This window comes from Phacochoerus africanus, chromosome 7 (genome assembly GCF_016906955.1).
Source record: "Phacochoerus africanus isolate WHEZ1 chromosome 7, ROS_Pafr_v1, whole genome shotgun sequence".
In the NCBI taxonomy this organism is placed as follows: Eukaryota; Metazoa; Chordata; class Mammalia; order Artiodactyla; family Suidae; genus Phacochoerus; species Phacochoerus africanus.
The window spans coordinates 8,325,217-8,344,935 of record NC_062550.1 but is presented as its reverse complement, the minus strand read 5'-3'; the positions used below and the strand labels follow the sequence as shown (position 1 = coordinate 8,344,935).

General features: G+C 51.4%; 1 protein-coding gene and 1 long non-coding RNA gene across 4 annotated transcripts in view; one reads left to right on the top strand and one right to left on the bottom strand.

Moving 5' to 3' along the window:
* The window catches only part of GRAP2 (GRB2 related adaptor protein 2), a 69,019-nt gene extending 55,965 nt beyond the window's left edge, over positions 1 to 13,054 (top strand). For 2 of the 3 annotated variants that reach the window (XM_047786198.1, XM_047786199.1), the window contains exons 4-8: positions 3,731 to 3,850; positions 7,830 to 7,998; positions 9,870 to 10,070; positions 11,295 to 11,417; positions 12,048 to 13,054. In XM_047786198.1, the coding sequence (XP_047642154.1) occupies positions 3,731 to 3,850; positions 7,830 to 7,998; positions 9,870 to 10,070; positions 11,295 to 11,417; positions 12,048 to 12,227 (793 nt within the window). In that variant the 3' untranslated portion in view covers positions 12,228 to 13,054. Of the gene's footprint in view, positions 1 to 3,730; positions 3,851 to 7,829; positions 7,999 to 9,869; positions 10,071 to 11,294; positions 11,418 to 12,047 lie in introns of those variants that run through there. The other variant, XM_047786200.1, reaches the window with a different exon arrangement.
* LOC125130632 (uncharacterized) lies at positions 3,725 to 12,113 on the bottom strand. The gene is made up of 3 exons (XR_007135754.1): positions 10,963 to 12,113; positions 10,440 to 10,528; positions 3,725 to 3,915 (listed from the first exon to the last, which is right to left on the bottom strand). It is a non-coding gene; the product is annotated as an uncharacterized LOC125130632 (long non-coding RNA).
* Positions 13,055 to 19,719: the final 6,665 nt, after the last annotated feature.

Sequence of the window (19,719 nt, the reverse complement as noted above, 5' to 3'; positions counted from 1 at the left end):
TCCCCTCATAGAGAGGAAATGAAAAATTGAGATTGGGTCTCGTGCGTCTCAAGAATTGACCACAAGGGTTAGATAGACATCTAATCTTCTCTGAGAGTCAGGGTCTAGCAGCAGCGCAAAGGTTTGTCAGAAAACCCAAGCAGTATCGGTGACTCTGGGGAGGTGCGGCCCGACCCCTCACAGGGAACCAGCACTGACCACTGAACCAACACAACGACCGCTGACCTCAGCGGGGCCCTTGATGCTGCCCTGAGCTCTTCCAGGTGAGCAGGTCACCCCCGCGACCCCTCCCCCGCCGCACTCTCAGCGGATGGCCTGGCTTCCAGGTTCCCCAGGACAAGGAGGCCCCCAGAAAAGCCCCTTTCACCCCCCTCAACCTGCCTCAGTGCGCCCACCCACATCCTGCAACTGCACAGACACTGCCTTTCCTGCAGCTCTTTCAAAAGATCCCTCTGCCCTTCTAGAAGTATCCCCCCTCTCCCACACCAACTTTCCTCCCTCTCGGGCGGCTCATTCCCGTCAGCAAAGATGCTGTGATGTCTGCCATCTTACCGAAACCCCCAAACGAAACCAAACATCAAAACCCTTGGTCCCCAATCCCCTTCCAGCTAAGACTCCACTTCTTCAAAAGAATTGTCATATTTGCTGTCTCCGACTCCTCCGGTTTTCTCAGGAACCCCCACGACTCCTTGGAAACCTTTTGATCAAGGTCACAGTGAACTGCCGGTCCCATGGTTGACTGTCAGCCGTCGTCACAGCAGTATTTGATGTGGGAATCTTTCTGTCCCGTGAAAACTCTCTCTTCACGTGGCTTCCAGGGCCACGCCTCCCCCTGGTCCTCCCCCACCCCCACCCCTCCGTGGCTGCTCTTTCCCCATCTCCCTCCTCACCTACATCTCTTGAGGGGTTAGAATGTCCCCCTCCTAGGGAGGCCCTCCCCTCCCATCACTACTTTTTTTTTTTTTGCTTTTTTAGGGCCACACCCACGGCATATGGAAGTTCCCAGGCTAGAAGTCTAATCAGAGATACAGCTGCCGGCCTACACCACAGCCACAGCAACGCAGGATCCCCTACCCGCTGAGTGAGGCCAGGGATCAAGCCTGCATCTTCATGGATACTAGTCAGATTGGTTTCCGCTGTGCCACAAGGGGAACTCCTACCTTTTAAATGCATCCCCTTCCCCATCTCTCTCCCGTTTTCATGTTCTCCACAGCACTTGTATCATTGGAACACTCCACATTCTACTTATCTTGTTGTTCATGGTGTGTCTCCCCCATCCCATTAGAATGAAACTTCCACCAGGGTTCTTGTCTGTTCTGCTCAGCACTCTATCCACTAGTCCCCAGAAGAGGGCCCAGCACATAGTAGATGTTTAGTAAAAGCCATTGAATGAATGGATGGTTTGGGATGTGGGTAATATGAAGCCACGTGTAACACTCATTTCATATGTAGGATGTGGACATCTTCGCAAGTCTTGAAAGAAGTCACTTCTCAAATTACGAACAGAGGACAAATGAATATTTTCTAAATTACATTCCCCTCACGTTTGTCCCTCTATAGTCCCCTCACTGCTTGCTGCCTCTTCCGAAGTATTTCCTCCGAGGAGGCCATGGTGGAGGGGGGCCCTTTCTTTTCCCCTCCCTGTTACATTCCCTACATTTCCCATGGTGGCCACTCCCCATGGGAAGTAAGTATGGCAAATTCTCTGGCAGGATCTCCAGGCAGGTGACGGTCAGAAAGCCTCCGCTTTGGAGTTCCCATCATGGCTCAGTGGTTAATGAATCTGAGTAGGAATCATGAGGTTGCGGGTTCGATCCCTGGCCTTGCTCAGTGGGTTAAGGATCCGGCGTTACCGTGAGCTGTGTTGTAGGTTGCAGGTGCTGCTCGCATCTGGCATTGCTGTGGCTCTTCGGCGGCTACAGCTCCAATTAGACTTCTTGCATATGCCATGAGTGCGGCCCTAGAAAAGGCAAAAAAATAAATAAATAAAATAAATAAATAAATAAAATAAAATAAAAAATTATGCTCAGAGTTCCCGTCGTGGCGCAGTGGTTAACGAATCCGACTAGGAACCATGAGGTTGCGGGTTCGATCCCTGCCCTTGCTCAGTGGGTTAACGATCCGGCGTTGCCGAGAGCTGTGGTGTAAGTCACAGATGCAGCTCGGATCCCGCGTTGCTGTGGCTCTGGCGTAGGCCGGTGGCTACAGCTCCAATTAGACCCCTAGCCTGGGAACCTCCATATACCTCGGGAAGCGGCCCTAGAAAAGGCAAAAAGACCAAAAAAAAAAAAAAAAAAGCAAACGTCCACTTTGCCTCCTCAGGGCCCAACCAACACCCTGCAGTCCCAGGTCTGGAATAAGGACATCCCTCCTGGCCCACCCTGACTCTTTGGTTCCTAAATTCCAAAGAGCAGGAGAATTGCTCACAAAGAAATCCAAAAAAAAAAAAAAAAGTAGGAGTTCCCGTTGTGGCTCAGCAGAAACGAACCGGACTAGAATCCAGGAGGATTCGGGTTCAATCCCTGGCCTGGTTAAGGATCCGGCGTTGCTGTGAGCTGCAGTGAGGGTCACAAATGCAGCTCAGATCTGGAGTTGCTGTGGCTGTGGTGTAGGCCAGCCGCAGCAGCTCAGATTTGAACCCCTAGCCTGGGAACTTCCATATGCTGCAGGAGCAGCCCTTAGAAAAAAGGGGTCCAAAGCTGTGGCCAGTTGGCTGGCCACTTTAAAGGGACACACACGCTAGCCTTCCAGGGGCAGCAAGCAGGACAGCTCCTTGCAGCAAAGGGACACCGCCCCACCTTTGGCTGCTGAGTGATTGCAAGCACTTGTTCCACTTTGCTGTGGTTGAGAGAGGTTGCTGGCCTCCTGCCCTGCGGTTGTAGCTGCTGTTTGTCCTGTCCCCGTGGAAGTACTCAGCCTTTTTCATACAGGCTCTACTGCCTGCAGCAACACTTCCAAAGCCTGCCGCCCCCACTGCTCCCCTGAAACAGCGGTTTCTCCCTGGGTTCTTCTTTCCCACAGTAAAGACTGTTTTCTAGCCTGGATTTTTGGGGCAGGCCTAGGAGCCGGCTGTGTAGACGCTTCTCTCTGGCTGGCTGTGTAGACGCCAGCCTCACTCATTCCCAAATTTGTGTGCGAGCCTCCCTGGGTGCTCTGCAGCCTCTTCGAGGCACAGGGCAAAGCCACTCCTGCCCCACGCCACCCAGGGACCCCTGGGCTGTGACCCTCCCTCCTGGCCACCAAGGTCTCAGGCAGGAGCCGACACTCAAGGCCCTGCCCTGCTCTGGCCTGTTGCCCCCAGCGCCCAAAGGGGTCCTGGTCCTCCTGGCGTTGTCTGTCGCTGCAGTTCTTTTCTGGAGGAGAAGTCCCCCTCACAGCTGCCGGCAGGCGGCCGCTCCCCGCAGTGAGTCACTCCCACGCTGTCCCATTTTGGTGCAGGGGCACATTTCCATGATTCAGGATTTCCAAGCCAGAGAAAGACCTCTCCTGGGGGTACAGAATGAGGAGGATGCATCGAGGGGAACGCACCTGCTTTGCCTCCAGCTGCAAGACGTTTGCTCAGTTTCAGAGGCACCAGGTCCCTCTCTGGTCTCTCTCTGGTCTCTGCTGATCAGAGTTCCAGCCTCTCTCCCTTTGGGTGGTCTCTCCCCCACTTCCCTCCCCCCTCTCTCTCCCTCCCCCATCACTCTATCGTCTCACCAAGATCCTCTGCTTTTATCTCACCTGATAGATGGTTTCACGAAGGCCTCTCTCGACACCAGGCAGAGAGCTTGCTGATGGGCAAAGATGTTGGTTGCTTCATCATCCGGGCCAGCCAGAGCTCCCCCGGGGACTTCTCCATATCTGTCAGGTACCGTCGTCCCGTCTCCGCCCTGACCCACGCCGCCAAAGCCAAGGTGACCTCTTGAACGTGACCTATCCCCAAGAACATGGCGGCCAAGAGGCCCAGGCATCTTATCAATTTTAATGCTGTCCATTTCTTCCCATAACACATGTACAGGACTCCTTAGTTTGTGGCCCACATTACATCTGCACTCATCTGCCTCCCCCTCTATCTCAGGCAGTTCCAGAAGGACAGGATTCCTGTCTACTTCATCTTTGTGCCTTTTACAGTGCCTGGTACCCAGTGGGTGCTGGATGAACATCTGTGGAAAGTGGAAAGGAAAAGAGACTTCCCTGTTGCCCATAGCCATCTTGGGGTTGAGATCTTAACCTTTTTTTTTTTTTTTTAAACTACTGACGAATGTCTGAAGAAGGGTGAGAGAAAATCAAAACCCCAAGTCACCACTGTAGGACACACCTGTACTCACAGGTGGCAGCACAAAAAGAAACCACTGACAGCAACAGAGCAGAGCCCAGGAGGCCCAAGGCAGGGGTCGGGGAGGACAGCAAAGTCTCCACCCTGTGTGGCACCTGGGAGGAAGTGATGCAGTGCAGGCTTGAAGCATGCATGTGTCACACAGCCCCGCGTGCAGAAGCCCCAAGTCTGAGTACATGGCGTGTGGTCGGCGTGTCGGGGGTTTCAAGTCACACATCAGACTTGGTGACCACGTGTGAAAGTGCAAGAATGACTGCCGATAGCAGTACAGAGGAAGGTGCGGCCACCTGTACAGTGAAAACGCAAGGTCAAGTTACCTGACCGGAAGTGCTGGTCTGGATTATGCGATACAGTTTGAAAGGCATGCAGATTTAGGGCTTTACACTCATAAATACAATCTCAGGTGATAAACGGAGGCCGCTTTGCTATTTAGAAAGAAAGTGTATTTTAAGAAACAGTAGGAAGAACTTAAAAGTAACAGTCAACTGTATGTAGGCATATGTGCTCCAAACTGCTGGAGAATAGCTTGGTCTCCTAAGCACTGCCGTTGCAAGCTCACTTAAACTCTTCATTTTCCTTAACTAAAGCTTTCTTTTTCACAGCTTGAGTAACGGTCATTTCTAGCTCAGGCCAATAGTGATCTTAAGCTAGTTAGGTTTTAATCAAATGAAATTTTGCTCTATTAATAAATCTTAAAAGTCAAACCTATTTCTTCTTTTTTCTTCCGGTCGCATCTGTGGCATAGGGAAATTCCCAGGCCAACGACTGAATCCAAGCCACAGCTGTGAACTATGCCACAGCTGCAGCAATCCCAGGTCCTTAACTGGCTGTGCCACAGCGGGAACTCCCAAGCCTATTTCTTAAGCACCACCATTGGAGGCAGGACCAAGCAAACTGTTAGATTGAAAGGCATCTCTTGGTGCCTTTGGTTTGTACGACATTGAGTCTGGCTCTTTCAAACAGGAATTAGGGTTTATAGTTCCTCGATTAAATTGAATTCTACAAAAACGATCAGCCTTGATGTCTGCCGCAGCCTTCGCCTGCTGTATGCAGCTTCTTGTGATGGTGATTATTGCCATAATTGTTATTACCTCTTCTGCAGAAATGTAGTGTAATATATTCCAAAGCAAAACCATTTTTATTTATTTCTCCATCTACTTTCTGTCATGGGCACAGATAATTAAGAGCTAATTATAGTTCTATCACTTAGGATTTGTTATGGGTCTGAAATGCTGGACTTAGAGAGTCCGGAGCCCTGACTTACCCCTTCTTTCTGCCCTTCTCGGAACCCGAGACAGCCTGGTCCAGCCGCTTTCTCTCCATCACCCAGATGACCAGCCACAGCCCTGACATCCCTCCTGTCAGCACGTGAGAGTGAAAGTGTCAGTGTTTCTCATTCTGAGTTCTTGAACTAAGAGGTGGTGGCTGAATAATTGTATCAAAAGAATATTTCCTCTTCCTCACCCAGATGTGAGGTGTGCTGACTGGGAGTTGAGCCGTGCAGTGCTGGAGGGAGGGAAGCATGTGGGAGTGACCACGACCAAAAGGGGAAGAGGGAGCCGTGATTGCAGTGTCAGCTTTGACCCCCAAGGTAGTTAAGCAGAGGTCACAGCACAAGTTTACCTGGCTGTGATCAGAGTCCTGTGCATAAGATGAGAATGAAGGTCAGAACTCCGATCCCCTCTGGACACAGACCACTAAATCCATCCCAAAGAAAGAGGTATCTTGAAGTTCCTGCAGTGCCACAGTGGCTTAAGAATCTGACAGCAACCGTCGCTGCAGAGGCACAGGTTTAATCCCCAGCCCTGGCACAGTGGGTTGAAGGATCCAACATTGCTGCAGCTGCTGTGTAGGTCACAGTTTCGGCTCAGATTCAGTCCCTGGCCTGGGAACTTCCATATGCAGCAGGTGTGGCCATTAAAAAAAAGGGGGGAGAGAAAGAAGTATCTTTACTCCCCAATACTCTTTGCTGTTTTGATCTTTCTACTGGATCAGGCAACCAGTATCATTAATACCAAGTTATTCTTAGATATAAATGTATGTCCAGGACTTCCCATTGTGGCACAGTGAAAACAAATCCGACTAGGAACCAAAAGGTTTCGGGTTCGATCACTGGCCTCGCGCAGTAGGTTAAGGATCTGGCATTGCCGTGAGCTGCAGTGTAGGTTGCAGACATGGCTCAGATCTGACGTGGCTGTGGATGTGGTGTAGGCCGGTAGTTGTAGCTCCAATTCAACCCCTAGCCTGGGAACCTCCATATGCCACAGATTTGGCCCTAAAAAGGCAAAAAAAAAATAAAAATAAAAAAATAATAAATATATGTCCATTTACTAAAAAGAATTCGACATCCAAACAGGAATGACTTGGTGATGGAGAAAGGCTGGAGCTATTAGAAAAGACCCAGTTCCCCCCTTTGCAGTGAAGAAAATCCAATTTCTCCCTTCCTGGTACACAAGGGCCCATCACTTGTGCCAGCTGCTGTCAAAGATGCCAATCCAAAAGAAGTTAGTGTGAAAAAATAATAATAGTGAAAAACAAGGGAAGTTAGGATGTGTGCAAGGTGTGACAGGCCCAGCTCACTAGACTGGAATCAGAGAAACGGGGTTCTTGCTTGAGCTCCGCCACTCACTCACCGTGACCTTGACCAAGGCCCTCCACCCCTCTGAGCCTCAGCACATTTTTTTCTCAAAAGCACAAAACACTTATTTATGCAAAACAAGACCAAGAGGTTCCCATTATGTAGAGAACAAAAGCTGACGGATTTCTCAGTGTAGTTTATGAGCCTCAAGGAGCTGGTTCACACTCAGTCTGTTAACAGAAAATATCGAGGGCTTGAAAACCTCCTCCCCTCTGGGTCTTGGCAGAGTCCTTAGCCTAGTAAGGTCTCAGGGGTTGCCATGTTTCGAATAAATATTGTAAAAAAGAAGAAAGTTCCTGACCTCATAGTCTTTAAAACACTTGGAACATTTTTTTCTTGTAAAAGTTCAGCTCCAGTGTCAGAAAAAAAGATTACCTTCTGCTCATGTTAAAAAAAAAAAAATCCCTTCAGAGTTCCTGTTGTACCTCAAGGGCAATGAACCCAACTAAGATCCATGAGGACTCAGGTTCGATCCGTGGCCCTGCTCAATGGATTAAGGATCCAGCATTCCGTGAACTGCAGTGTAGGTCAGATGCGGCTCAGATCTAGCGTTGCTGTGGCTGTGGCATAGGCAGGCAGCTGCAACTCTGATTTGACCCCTAGCCTGGGAATTCCCATATGCCAAGGGTACAGCGCTAAAAAGACAAAAAGAAAAAAAAATCCCCTCTAGCTCAGCCTGAGTCCTGAGCAGTCCCTCCCACAAACCACTCCCTAGGGTTAGACTGGGCCAGCCACCTTCCCAGGCCTGGTCCAGCCACTAGTATCGCCACCTCCTGCCCAAACAGAACTCCAGCAACCCAGGATGCAGTCAGTCCTGGAGGTGGGGGCGTCACCGCTGTGTAATAGACAATGTGGATTCGCCTTGACCTCTAGGCATGAGGATGACGTCCAGCACTTCAAAGTCATGAGAGACAACAAGGGTAATTACTTCCTGTGGACGGAGAAGTTTCCATCCCTCAATAAGCTGGTGGACTACTACAGGACGACGTCCATCTCCAAACAGAAGCAGATCTTTCTGAGGGACAGGACCCGGGAGGATCAGGTAGGCTTCGGGCCCCCACCAGCCCCAATCCAGAGATTCCAGGCAGCTCGACCATGAACCACCAAGAACATGCATTTGATGGGTTGGTCCCCGCATAGAAAGGCAGAGAGATCTCCATTTAAATCCAACTTAACACTTCCTGGCTCTGTGACTTTGGAAGGCTCTCTAATCCTGAGTTTCCTCATCCGTAAAATCGGAATGATAGTGACGTCTGCCTCACAGGTTCGTGGTGAGGGTTAGAGAAGATTATGTCCTTCCACCCCTGACTTCGCGCCTAATCACGCCTCAAGCGCTCAGCACACTCTGGCTCTTACTGTGAATGCTGTTATGTCATTGTTCACGGATGTTACTAAATCAGTTTTCAGCCTAGCTCAGGAGTTGCCCAAGGGTGAAGGAGCTGGGGGGTGCGGTGAGCTACACAGGGGGGCTCTCAGAACCTTGAGTCCAGGACTAAAGCCGCAGGTAGAGCTTCGTGACAGGATTTGGGGGCAGGAGGTAGAGGCAGGGGGCATTGGAGGGGAAAACTGGCGGTGGAATTCTCGCTCTCAAAACAGTTTGGACTATAAAGTGTCGTTTTAATAGAAAATGCATCAGACAGACCTGACTTTAGAACCTGATTTCCTTGCTAACCGTCCTCATTACCCAGCTTAGTGAAGAAAACCTCCTGAGCATCAGTTTTCTCATCCATAGACTGGAGAGAATATGTTGCTGCCTTCCCTGGGCTATTGTGAGGATTAAATGAGCGAATATACAGCACTTGCCATAGTCTGGTCCATAGTCAGCAGTAGGGAAATGTTAACTTGCCTCCCATAAGCACACACACACACCATCTATAAAATATGTTCCAAAGGAAAAAACATGGTAACGAGAGATGGGTATTATAGGGAAAAGCATTGACTAGAAGAGTTGAAACCCCAGCAGCAGGTTATTTGGAAAGGCATTGAGAGTTTCAAAGCTATATGTGCTTTGGGGAAGTAAAGAAAACCATCCCTTTCAAGTCGTAAGTTGATTTTAAGCCTGAGAAGTTATGGTCAAAGGAGAAAAGGGTGTTCCCAAATGTACACAAAAGTTCAGAAAGAAAAACAAAGGTTAACCGAGACCTCGTGAATTCCTTTCACCGGGAAATGGACAGAGGTATTCACTGACTAGGATGTGCACGCAGAGATAAGAGAGGAAACAAAAACCTGCGTTAAACTGGATCTAATGAATTCATTTTGCAAAGTGCTTAGAACAGTGCCCGGCACGTACTAAGCCCAGTGTGATTGCTGGTTAAATAAAAATAACGAGAAAGTATCTCTGAGTCACTAGGTGGGGGAGAGCATTCAGGAGAAAGGTCTTGCTTCTTCCCAACCTGCCCAGCAGCAGGCCTGGTTTCCATGGTGCTTGCAAGAGCGTTGCTGTTTGGGTCTCTATCACCAGGCTATAAATGACAGTTCAGAATCATGCAAAGTCAATAGCAGAGCTTATCTGGAGGGTAGGATGTCCCGTGGTGTGGCAACACGCGATAAGAAGGGGTGGCATTGTGTCAGTAAAATGGAATATTTCAGCCTGATTACACAGAGAAAAACAAACCCACTAGGAATGGCCAACAGGTACCACATGGAAAGTCTGTGAACCAGAGACCCAAACTCCCCGAATTGGGAGAATCTGGGAATGCAGAGGCCACTGGAAGTTGTGACTCTCTGAACCATCCATTCTCCCTACGCTGCCACCCCTCCACCCCCATCCCCCCACGCCATCAGCTGTTTCTTAGAGCTGTTATGAGCTAAGTCTGGGAACAGCTGCCAGAGTGGGGCGGGGTCGGGGGGTGGGGAGTAGGAGCAGGAGATGCCGGAGGAGGATGGGTCGGCATCATCTCTCTTCTCTCCCAGGGTCAACGGGGCAACAGCCTGGACCGGAGGTCCCAGGGAGGCCTAGCCCTGAGTGGGGCTGTGGGAGAAGAAATCCGGCCTGCGATGAACCGGAAGCTGTCGGATCACCCCCCACCCCCGCCCTCGCAGTATCCCCCAGCACCACTGCCACCCCAGCAGCGGTACCTGCAGCAGCACCTGCAGCAGCATCATTTTCATCAGGTATCTGGAAAGAATGCAGCGGGGCACTGTGAGATGGGGGAAGGACCTGCTCTCCCCACAGGCTCAGGCCACCTCGTTCCCACTGCCACTTAGTGTCAGGAAACTCCCCCCAGTGCTGGAAACAACCAAAGCAAATGAATGCTGGGGGTGTGTTGTGACCCCAGGGGACTGTGAGCCAGGGGAGGAACAGCCCAGCCTCAGCCCAGCCCCATGGTGTCTCACTGAGTTCATAAAGAGACCCTGGGCCCCCAGGCGGCAGAAATATGGCAACTGCTCTCAGCGAAGACATCTCTGAATTAAATGGCTCCCTGTTTGAACAGACACACACACACACACACACACACACACACAGTGTGTGTGTGTCCTTACCCTGAGGACTCCGTGAACAATTGCTTCATTTTCCCATCAGCACAAGTCCAAATCTTTTCATGCCTCTTAACCCATCTGGCTGTTGAGATCTACAAGAAAAACGGATTAACACCAGAAATGGAACCTTGCTTATTTATTTATTTATCCCCCGCCTTGTTCCAGATGGGATTTTAGGCGGCTTACGGAGACGGACAATACAGCCAGATAACATCGTCCCTAAATTCCTTAGCAGGGCGTACAAAGACCTTTGTGAGTTGTCCATATCTGTCTCGCCAGCCTCACCCCGCCACCTCCCCTGACTCCCCACGCAAACGCCCCCTCCAGCAGTGCTCTTACCAGTTACTGGAATGGTCCACTGTGTTTTCTCTTATGCTTTTGAGACTTTTTATGTGCTGTCAGAAACACCCTTTCCTAGTCGATTCTATTCCTCTTTAAACTGGAATTCAAATATCACCTGCTCTAGGAGGCCTTCCCTGATTACCCAGCCGCCTCAGACACTTCTCTGTGCTCACCCATCACTTACATGTGTATGGCTCCCCCTCTAAACCGATGTTCCTTGAAGACGGGGGTCTTCCCTTTCTAGTGACATATCCTCGTGCTTAGGACAGTGCTAGACACGTGGTAGGTGCCTGATAGATGTTCCTTGATTGAATGAATGAGATCTGGCATCATCTTCCCAATCTGGGTCTGTTTGTCACCCTCCCCCCTCCCCATTATCTCGGGTCTATTGTCATCATCAGTAAGTCTTCCTGGAGCACTGGCTGGGCCAATGACCTTGGCACAAGGTGCTGGGGGAGCCCGTGAGGAATGCTTCTGGCGGTGTGGTGATGGGTCTTCTGTTGCATTTGTTTCTAGGATCGCCGTGGAGGCAGCCTGGACATAAATGACGGGCACTGTGGCCTGGGCATGGGCAGCGAAATGAACGCCGCCCTCATGCACCGGAGACACACAGACCCAGTGCAGCTCCAAGTGGCCGGGGTACGTGGATTTCCCTCTCTGGCATCAATGGAGGAGGCAGTGCGGTCGGTAGAGAAACGGTTGGGCCTCCAGGAGAGATGTCAAACCGCACGGAGCCCACGCAGAGGTGGCACGAACCCCGTAGGTGGGGCTGCAGGGGGTGGGGGGGAGGCGAGAGTTCCAGGTGGAGCCGGTCCCAGCGGGCGCCATCCTGCCTGCTGTTCTCTGTTGGCTGTGGGGCCTTGGCCCGTCCTCATGTCTCCTGGCTGTGATTCTAGCAGAAGGAGATCCATCTTGGCTCAGGGGAACTGGCAACCGAGGGCTGTTAGCGTGGGCACGCTGCATTCTGTTTGTCACCTGAAGAAAACAAAAAGCCGCCTATTGATGCAGGGAGGGTAGCGCTCCAGGATCCTCTTGGGGCCTTGGCGACCAGCGTGGCTGTTCTCTGGGCTCTGCCTCTCAGTCTGCGTGCAGTCGCAGCGGGGTTTGAAATGTCTCTGGAGAGTGGCTGTCAGCCTCCGGGGCAGCCTGCTCAAGGAGGGCTGCGACTCGGAGCCAGGGCCAGCACACCCCCTCCCCTGTGCCCGCGGTTCCGATGCCAGCCCGGCCAGCCTGGCTCAGCTGGACCCCTCTGTTTTCCACCCCTGACAGCGAGTGCGGTGGGCCCGGGCACTGTACGACTTTGAGGCCCTCGAGGATGACGAGCTGGGATTCCAGTGCGGAGAGGTGGTTGAGGTCCTGGACAGCTCCAACCCGTCCTGGTGGACCGGCCGCCTGCACAACAAGCTGGGCCTCTTCCCTGCCAACTACGTGGCGCCTATGACCCGGTGAAGCCCTTTGGAGGGTTGGAGGCTTTTGAATGAAGCTGCCTGCAAGAGACGGGGCAAGGAAGAAAAACTGGAACTACGCATCCATCCACATGTGTGTGTGTGTGTATACGCACCTGTATATATGCCTACGTCTACGTTCATAATAGTAATTTATTGGCAATTTAGTAGGTTACTTAGTTGACACGAAAGGAACTTGGATGAATTATATTCAGACTTATGTTTCTACTTCCTCAGCGGGTGTGCAGAGGCGCGGGGGCGCCGCGAGGCAGGGAGCAGGGAAACGAAACTGACGTTCTTCCTGTCCTGAAATGGCACCGCTTGCCCCTCGCCCTGGGAATTTTCAGAGAGGAGCTGAGCAGGGTCCACACCTGGCATTGGATGCAGAACAACAGGGTGGACTTGGACTTCATGGGACAAGTTCTAGCTTTACCTGCGAGTCCTGCTCCCCCTGAGGGTGGGCAGGGATGGTCTCTCCTGCCCACCCCCACCCCCGACCACTCCACCCCGGGGTGGGCACTGCTGACCTAAAAGTGAAAGCGCACCTCTGCCCATCTAAGCGGTGAGCGGGAAGGGGTGCAAGCCTGGCCCCCCCAGCCAGTGCTCAGCTAAGACCTGCATCTCCCACAAGTGAATGTTCCTCAGCTAATCCTGGAGGACTGGAGGCAGCGGAGGATCCAGGTGCTGGGAAATGGAGGGGTTTCCCCCAGGGGGCTTACTTGAGTGGAAGCTGTTTTCCCAGCAGCCAAGACAGCAGCTTCCTAGACTCTGTAAAGCGCTTGGAGAAGCCTTGGCCAAGGATGGTGGATTAAAGCCACTGTGTTATAGTTACCAGAGTGTCTCTTCTGGGCCCTGTTTGTTTCCCCTCTTGGTTTTCTGTGTTTTGAAGATGCTCTGCCCAGTGGCACAGAGAGAAGCCCGCCCCACAAGAGCATTGCTTCTCGATTGATTTGTTGGTTGATCGATTGCTTGATCGACCATGACCCTGGGTGGCAGCTGCTTTGAGAGAGCTTCCTGCTCCCTCCAACTATTGGACCACGGCCAGCACTTCTTCCACCCCGTGAGCTGCACCTGGGAAGGAACCCCACAGCCACTGCCTCTCCTGTCACCTCGGACTGTGTCTCCAAGGGCTCACCCTGAGGGGTGAAGCAGAGACCAGCCTGGCTGGGGAGCAGGGACCCTGGAGGAGGAAGTTCAGTGTTTTAGAGGAGCCTGAACGAACCTGCTTGCAGGAAGGCACCTCGGGTGTGTGTGTGTGTGTGTGTGTGTGTGTGTGTGTGTGTGTGTGCTGAGACATCAAAGAAAGGGAAGTGTTGGGGAGGGAGTATGGGGGTGGATGGGGGCTGCTGCTGTGTCCCCTCCCAGTTCTTCCCCCTCTGAGGAGGGCCAGGCAGCCATTACCTACGGTGATGCTCACCCTCCATGTAACATCGGCTCTGTCCCTTTGACTCCGAGTTCCAGGATTCTGTGGGCAGGTCTTGGGAGAAGAGAGAAAATAGAAAATAGCCTGAGAGAAGCAGGGAGAGTGAGGGAGTGAGGAGCAGCCTTTGGAAAAGAAAATGCGGAAGGGAGAGGGGAGCCGAGACATTTCACAAGAGCGAGAGCAGCAGGAGAGGCCCAGAAGGAGGCAGAGGGACTGGAGGTTAAGTGGGACAGGTGATGAAGACAGGATTGAGCCGTCAGGGGGCCAACCAGGCGCAGGGAGGAGGGACCACAGCGACCCACTGGGCGGGGAGGAGGGCGGGAGCAGAGAAAGGAGCCGGAAGGCAGGGCAAGGACCCCGCCGGCTCGGAGACAAAAGAGCCCCGAAGAGAGGGAGGGAAAACAGAGGCGAAGGAGCCCTAATCAGCTATCCTGGGGCTCGGTGAGGCAGACGTGTTACAGTAAATAAGAGCCAAGAGTAGTGTTTGATTTTACGGGATTTACAAACCATGTGCTTGAAATGGCGCCACAGCCTTGCTTCATCCATTTGTCTGATGATGGGGAGGACGGCAGCCGCGAAGGCAGAGGGAAACGACTGGATTCTGTTCTGGTTTTGTGCCTTAAAACACTGCTCAAGAGGCGTTCTCATCATTGTTCCATGATAGTGGATCCGACTAGGATCCATGAGGACGCAGGTCCAGTCCCTGGCCTCGCTCAATGGGTTAAGGATCCGGCATTGCTGTGAGCCGTGGTGTAGGTCACAGACACAGCTCGGATCCCGAGTTGCTGTGCCTGTGGTGTAGGCTGGCAGCTGTAGCTCTGATTCGACCCCTTAGCCTGGGAACTTCCATATACTGCAGGTGCAAGCCCGCCCCCCGGACCCCCACAAAAAAAAAAAAAAAACACTCCTCAAGAAAGCAATAATAAAACAATCGCCTTGGTTTTGCTGGGGTCTGGGTCACACACCCCTCCATTGGGGAGGCAGGGTCACCGGCCTGGAGAGGCTGACACAGTGTGGGCAAGGCTTCCAGAAGCCTTGAAACTGGACCTTCTGTCCCACCAGAGGCCATTGTGGAAGTGTTTTTAATCCAGGTGCTAAAACAGCCTTGCCCCTGCTCATCACATGGTTGAAAAGGAAGCAAGAGAAAGTTCTCATCGTGGCTCAGCAGGATCGAACTCATAGCATCCATGAGGATGTGGGTTCAATCCCTGGCCTCACTCAGTGGGTTAAGGACCCGGCTTTGCCGAGAGCTGTGGGGCAGGTTGCAGGCACGGCTCAGATCCTGCATTGCTGTGGCTGTGGTGTAGGCCCCCAGTTGCAGCTCTGATTTGACCCCTAGCCTGGGAACCTCCATGTGCCTTGGGTGCAGCCATTAAAAAGACAGGAAAAAAAAAAGGAAGCAAGAATCATCCTAACCACCCACAGAGAACAAGGGCCTTTAAGGACCAAGCCGAAAGGACAAGGAAGGTGTCCACTCTGTGGGGGGAAGGAAGGCTGACCCTCCTTGGCCCCTGGTGCTGCCCCAGGAAGTTGCCCTGCATCTGATAGCATGTCAGCACCAGGGCGTGTCCCCTCCCCCCACCCTCACCTGGCAGCGCCTCTCAGCAGCCACACAACCAGGAAACAACACATTGTCTCTGCATTCTACTTGATTTGGGAGCCACCTGGAACTTCAGAGAAAATCCATTTCCTGCTGGACCAGTTGAACCTCCCTTACCGCTTGCTGAGGCTTCCCGCTTGTCAAATATCTTGCATTGGCCACTGCCCACCCACTTTTAAATGGCCATAGAGTGACCCGAGGCAGTGCTTCTCAAAATGTAGGTGCCTAGGAATTGCCTGAGGAGTGTGTTAAAATGCAGATTCTAGTTCAATCCTGCCTGTCCATCACGCGCTGAGGCGATGGGGCTGAGTGCACAAGGGCAGTGAACTCGGCAGTAAGCTAAACAGCTACGAACATCTAACCACATCCTTCTTCTAGGGCTAGTCGGGCATTTTTCTTGGTTGCTAACAAATAAGACAGACTGGGGGATAGACAGACGTGATTCAGAACTGTCATAACATCATTCGCGTTTGGCAGCCCAGACTTCTTATTTTAGCATCTTCATCTCCATCAAGAATCAAGAAACTTTTGGAGCTCCCATCGTGGTGCAATGGAAACAAATCTGAATAGGGACCATGAGTTGCAGTTCAATCCCTGGCCTTGCTCAGTGGGTTAAGGATCCGGCGTTGCCGTGAGCTGTGGTGTAGGTCGCAGACCCAGCTTGGATCCTGCATTGCTGTGGCTGTGGTGTAGGCTGGTGGCTACAGCTCCGATTAGACCCCTAGCCTGGGAACCTCCATATGTCGCGGGAGTGGCCATAGAAAAGGCAAAAAAAGACAAAAAAAAGAAAGAAAAAAGAAATTTTAGGGCATTCAGATGAAATACAAACAGGGATTTCCTAACATAATTGCTATAAACATGAGCAGAGGTTACAGACATTATGAAAGCTTTCTCAGGAAATCCTTAAACTCCCATCAGGTGTGGTCAGGCTCAGAGGTAGGGGAAGGACCCCAGTGATGTCATCAGGTCTCAGGTAACTCAAAGCAAAATAGGCCACATGGGGACAGACAGGCATGGTCCAAATATTTGCTGTTTGCCTTGTCTGAAGTTGGCCTGCCTATACTAAGGCCAGAGCCTGAGAGATATTGGCTCAATTCTTCTTGTAAATTCTCCCCAGACTCCTCCCCTTCTCTCCATCATCTCGGCCACATTGCCATCATCTTTCTTAGGCAATTGAACTCACCTCCACCCTTTTCTCCGGACACAAGCTCTTGTCACCAACTCCCGGACTCCCACGCAGGCCTCGTAAAACATGATTCTGATGGCATCGCTCCTCTGCCCACCGCCCTTAGGTTTAAATCCATAGACCTAATGTGGCCCCGTAAGGACTGGCCCCTCCTTCCCAGCCTCCCTCCTTCCCAGCCTCCCTCCTTCCTCTCCCTTCCTGCTTTCATGCCCCTGTCTCACCGGCCACTCTGCTTCGAGACAGCCAAGGATTTGTCCCCATATCTTTCACACCTGGGGTTCCTTCTACCTGGAACGCATGTCCCCTGCGTTTCCCTCGGCTAACTCCTATGCATCTCCAGGTCTGTTTTTTTTTTTGTTTGTTTTTTGTTTTTTTCTTTGTTGGCCGCCCCGTGGCACATGGAGGTCCCAGGCCAAAGACCAGATCCAAGCCACGGTTGTGACCTACTCCGAAGCTTCGGCCATGCCAGATCCTTAACCCACTGCACGGGGCTGGGGATGGAACCTGTGTCTTAGGATCCCCCTCAGTCTCATTGCACCACAGCGAGAACTCCTATGTCTTGGTTTAAATGTCTCTCTCTCAAATTGTCCTTTCCTGACCCCTAACCTAAACAAATCCTTCCCACTAGACTCGCGGCTCCTGGGGCTTGTCCTGAATAGCACATATACAGGTGATGGCGCCAGACGGATTGGTAGGACGATTAGACAGTAAGCTCCCCGGGGGGTTAGGATCTTCCTTGTTTTATAAACCATTGTATACTCAGCACCTAGCGCTGTTCATGGCTCACCCAGGCTCCATAAGTATCTGTTTAATGAGTGAACAAGCCTCATCTCACCCATCAATCATTCTGTGACCCAAGTGTCCCAGGCCTTACAGACACACAGGTACAAACAAGGTGTTAATTGATATTAACACTGATGCCCAAGTTACAGGAGCCCTTAGCCACCTGCTCTCAAAATCTCCAGTTACTTCTAGAAGTCCAAGAGACAGAGGCTGCCTATCTTTCATGAGATTAAGCACCAGCCTGCATGCATCTCCTACTCGGGCATGTCCGGTGGCCCAGGAACAGCCTCTGCTGACAGTGGCTTCCCCAACGCTGGGCACTGCATCTGTCTGCTGGCAAAACGGCCCAATCCTTCAGGAAAACAAATCTGCCCTACAGTCCATGTGGCAAGGGCTGGCTGGAGAATGACTTCTGCCAGCTCTGAGTAGCCCCTGTTCCTGGGCCCCAGGGAGGCACTGCTTGGGTCCAGGAGACCTCACTACGGATTTCCTTCTCACCGGAGCCCCCTCTCCTTCAGACAGGATGAGGGCTTCCACCTTCCCGTCCAGCTCTCTTGTCTGTCTCTCTCCCTATGGCTCCTTTCTCCTTCAGCTGGAAAAAAAAAAAAAAAAAAAAAAAGGCCCTGCCCTCTTCATTTGTGAAATAGATACCACCTAAGGGCCCAGGGGACGTGCACCGAAGCTGTACAGTCTGGGCTCAGCTATAATTCATTCATGAAATTATCAAATACTTAGAAAGCACCTCCTAGGGACCACACGAAATCAGCCACAGGGTGGGTCTTTCACACCCCTCGCCCCTGCCCTCTCGGCATCTGTGCCACAGTCATTGTCTCACCTCAAACTGCCCTCCCTCCCCCACCAGGGGATGCAAGGGTCTCTGAACTGGTCTCCCTACCCCCTGGTTGGCCCCTCATCCACGCTCCACGCTCCACCGACTGCCAGAGAGAGCTTATTGACATGCAAAGCAGGTGACATCAGGCTTCTGCTAAAGCCTTCAGGGGCTCCCCATAGCTTTCAGGCTAGAGTTTAAACGCCCTGGCTTCCCACTAAAGACGTTTTGTGATCTGATGGCTGCCTGTTTGTTCAGCTGAATTTCCCATCTCTCCCCAGAATGAGTCACGTCGTCTCAGACCTCTGAGTCTTCCCACTCTGGTCCTCTGCCTGGAAGGCCTTTCTCCCACTTTTTTGTCTAGACCAGTGCTGTCCTTTAGGACTTTCTGCAATGACGATGGAAAAGGTCTCTCTGTGCCCTACCCAATATGGTGGGCAATGAGCCTAGCAAAATGAGCCAGATAGCCAGATGCGGCTATCTATCTTACTGGGCAGTATGGACCCAGACGACTGCTGCTCCCTTTAAAGTACTTAGGTCAGGGCTCATGTTCTGGGCTAGGAAGCCATCCCAACTTCATGGACGACGCAGATGCCCCTCCTTTATGTCCTCTGGCATCCTTGTTCTGCTTCTCTTTTAATACTGAGAACTCTGCTACAGTCAGGGATGCAGACTTGTCCCCCGCCCCCTCACCCCCGCAACACTGGACTGATCATTTTTGAGGGCACGAGCAAACAGTTCCTCCAATAAATGGTTGGTACATGCATGCATATGTTTGCTGGTAAAAGCTGAACAACTGGCTCTCTGAGGAAAACCCTGATTTGTTGTGTTTGCCAATTTTACGGTGTAAATATCCCTACCATATGGCCAGAGAATGCGAAAACAAGCCATAGGATGGGAGAAAATCTTTGCCAAAGTCATATCTGCTAGTTATGTTCTTTAAGACTGTTATGCAAAACACACAAAGAAGAGTTCTCTTGTGGTTAAACCTCCGGTGTTGTCCCTGCAGCAGCTTGGGTCATTACTGGGGCACAGGTTAGATCCCTGGCCCAGGAACTTTCACGTGCCATGTGCCTGTCGAAAGAAAGAAAGAAAGAAGCGGGGGAGAAAGGAAAGAAGGAAAGAAAGTGAGGGAGGAAAGAAGAAAGGAAGGAAAGGAGAACAAAATACCCAGAGAACTCTTAAAACCAAACAATAAGTAAATGACAACCCAATTCAAAAATGGGCAAAAGACTTGAACAGACATCTCACTGAAGAAGACGTAAGATCACAAGTAAGATGAAAATATGCTCAACGTCGTATGTCACTAGGGAAATGAAATTAAAACAATAAGACACCACTACACACCTCTTAGAAAATCCAAGATCCAAAATACCAAATGCTGGGAGGATGTGGGGCAACAGGAATCTCATTCACTGCTGGTGCAAATGAAATGAAATCAAAATAGTACAGGCTCTTTGACAGACAGTTGGGCAGTTTCTTAGAAAATGAAACATGGCATTGATCCAGCAATGGTGCTCCCTGGCATCTCCCAAAGGGACTGAAAATTTACGTCCACACACAAATGTTTATAACAGCTTTGTCCATAATTGCCAACGCTCGAAAGCACCCAAGATGTTCTTCAGCAAGTGAATGGATAAACACACTGCGGGACATCCAGACGATGGAATAGTAT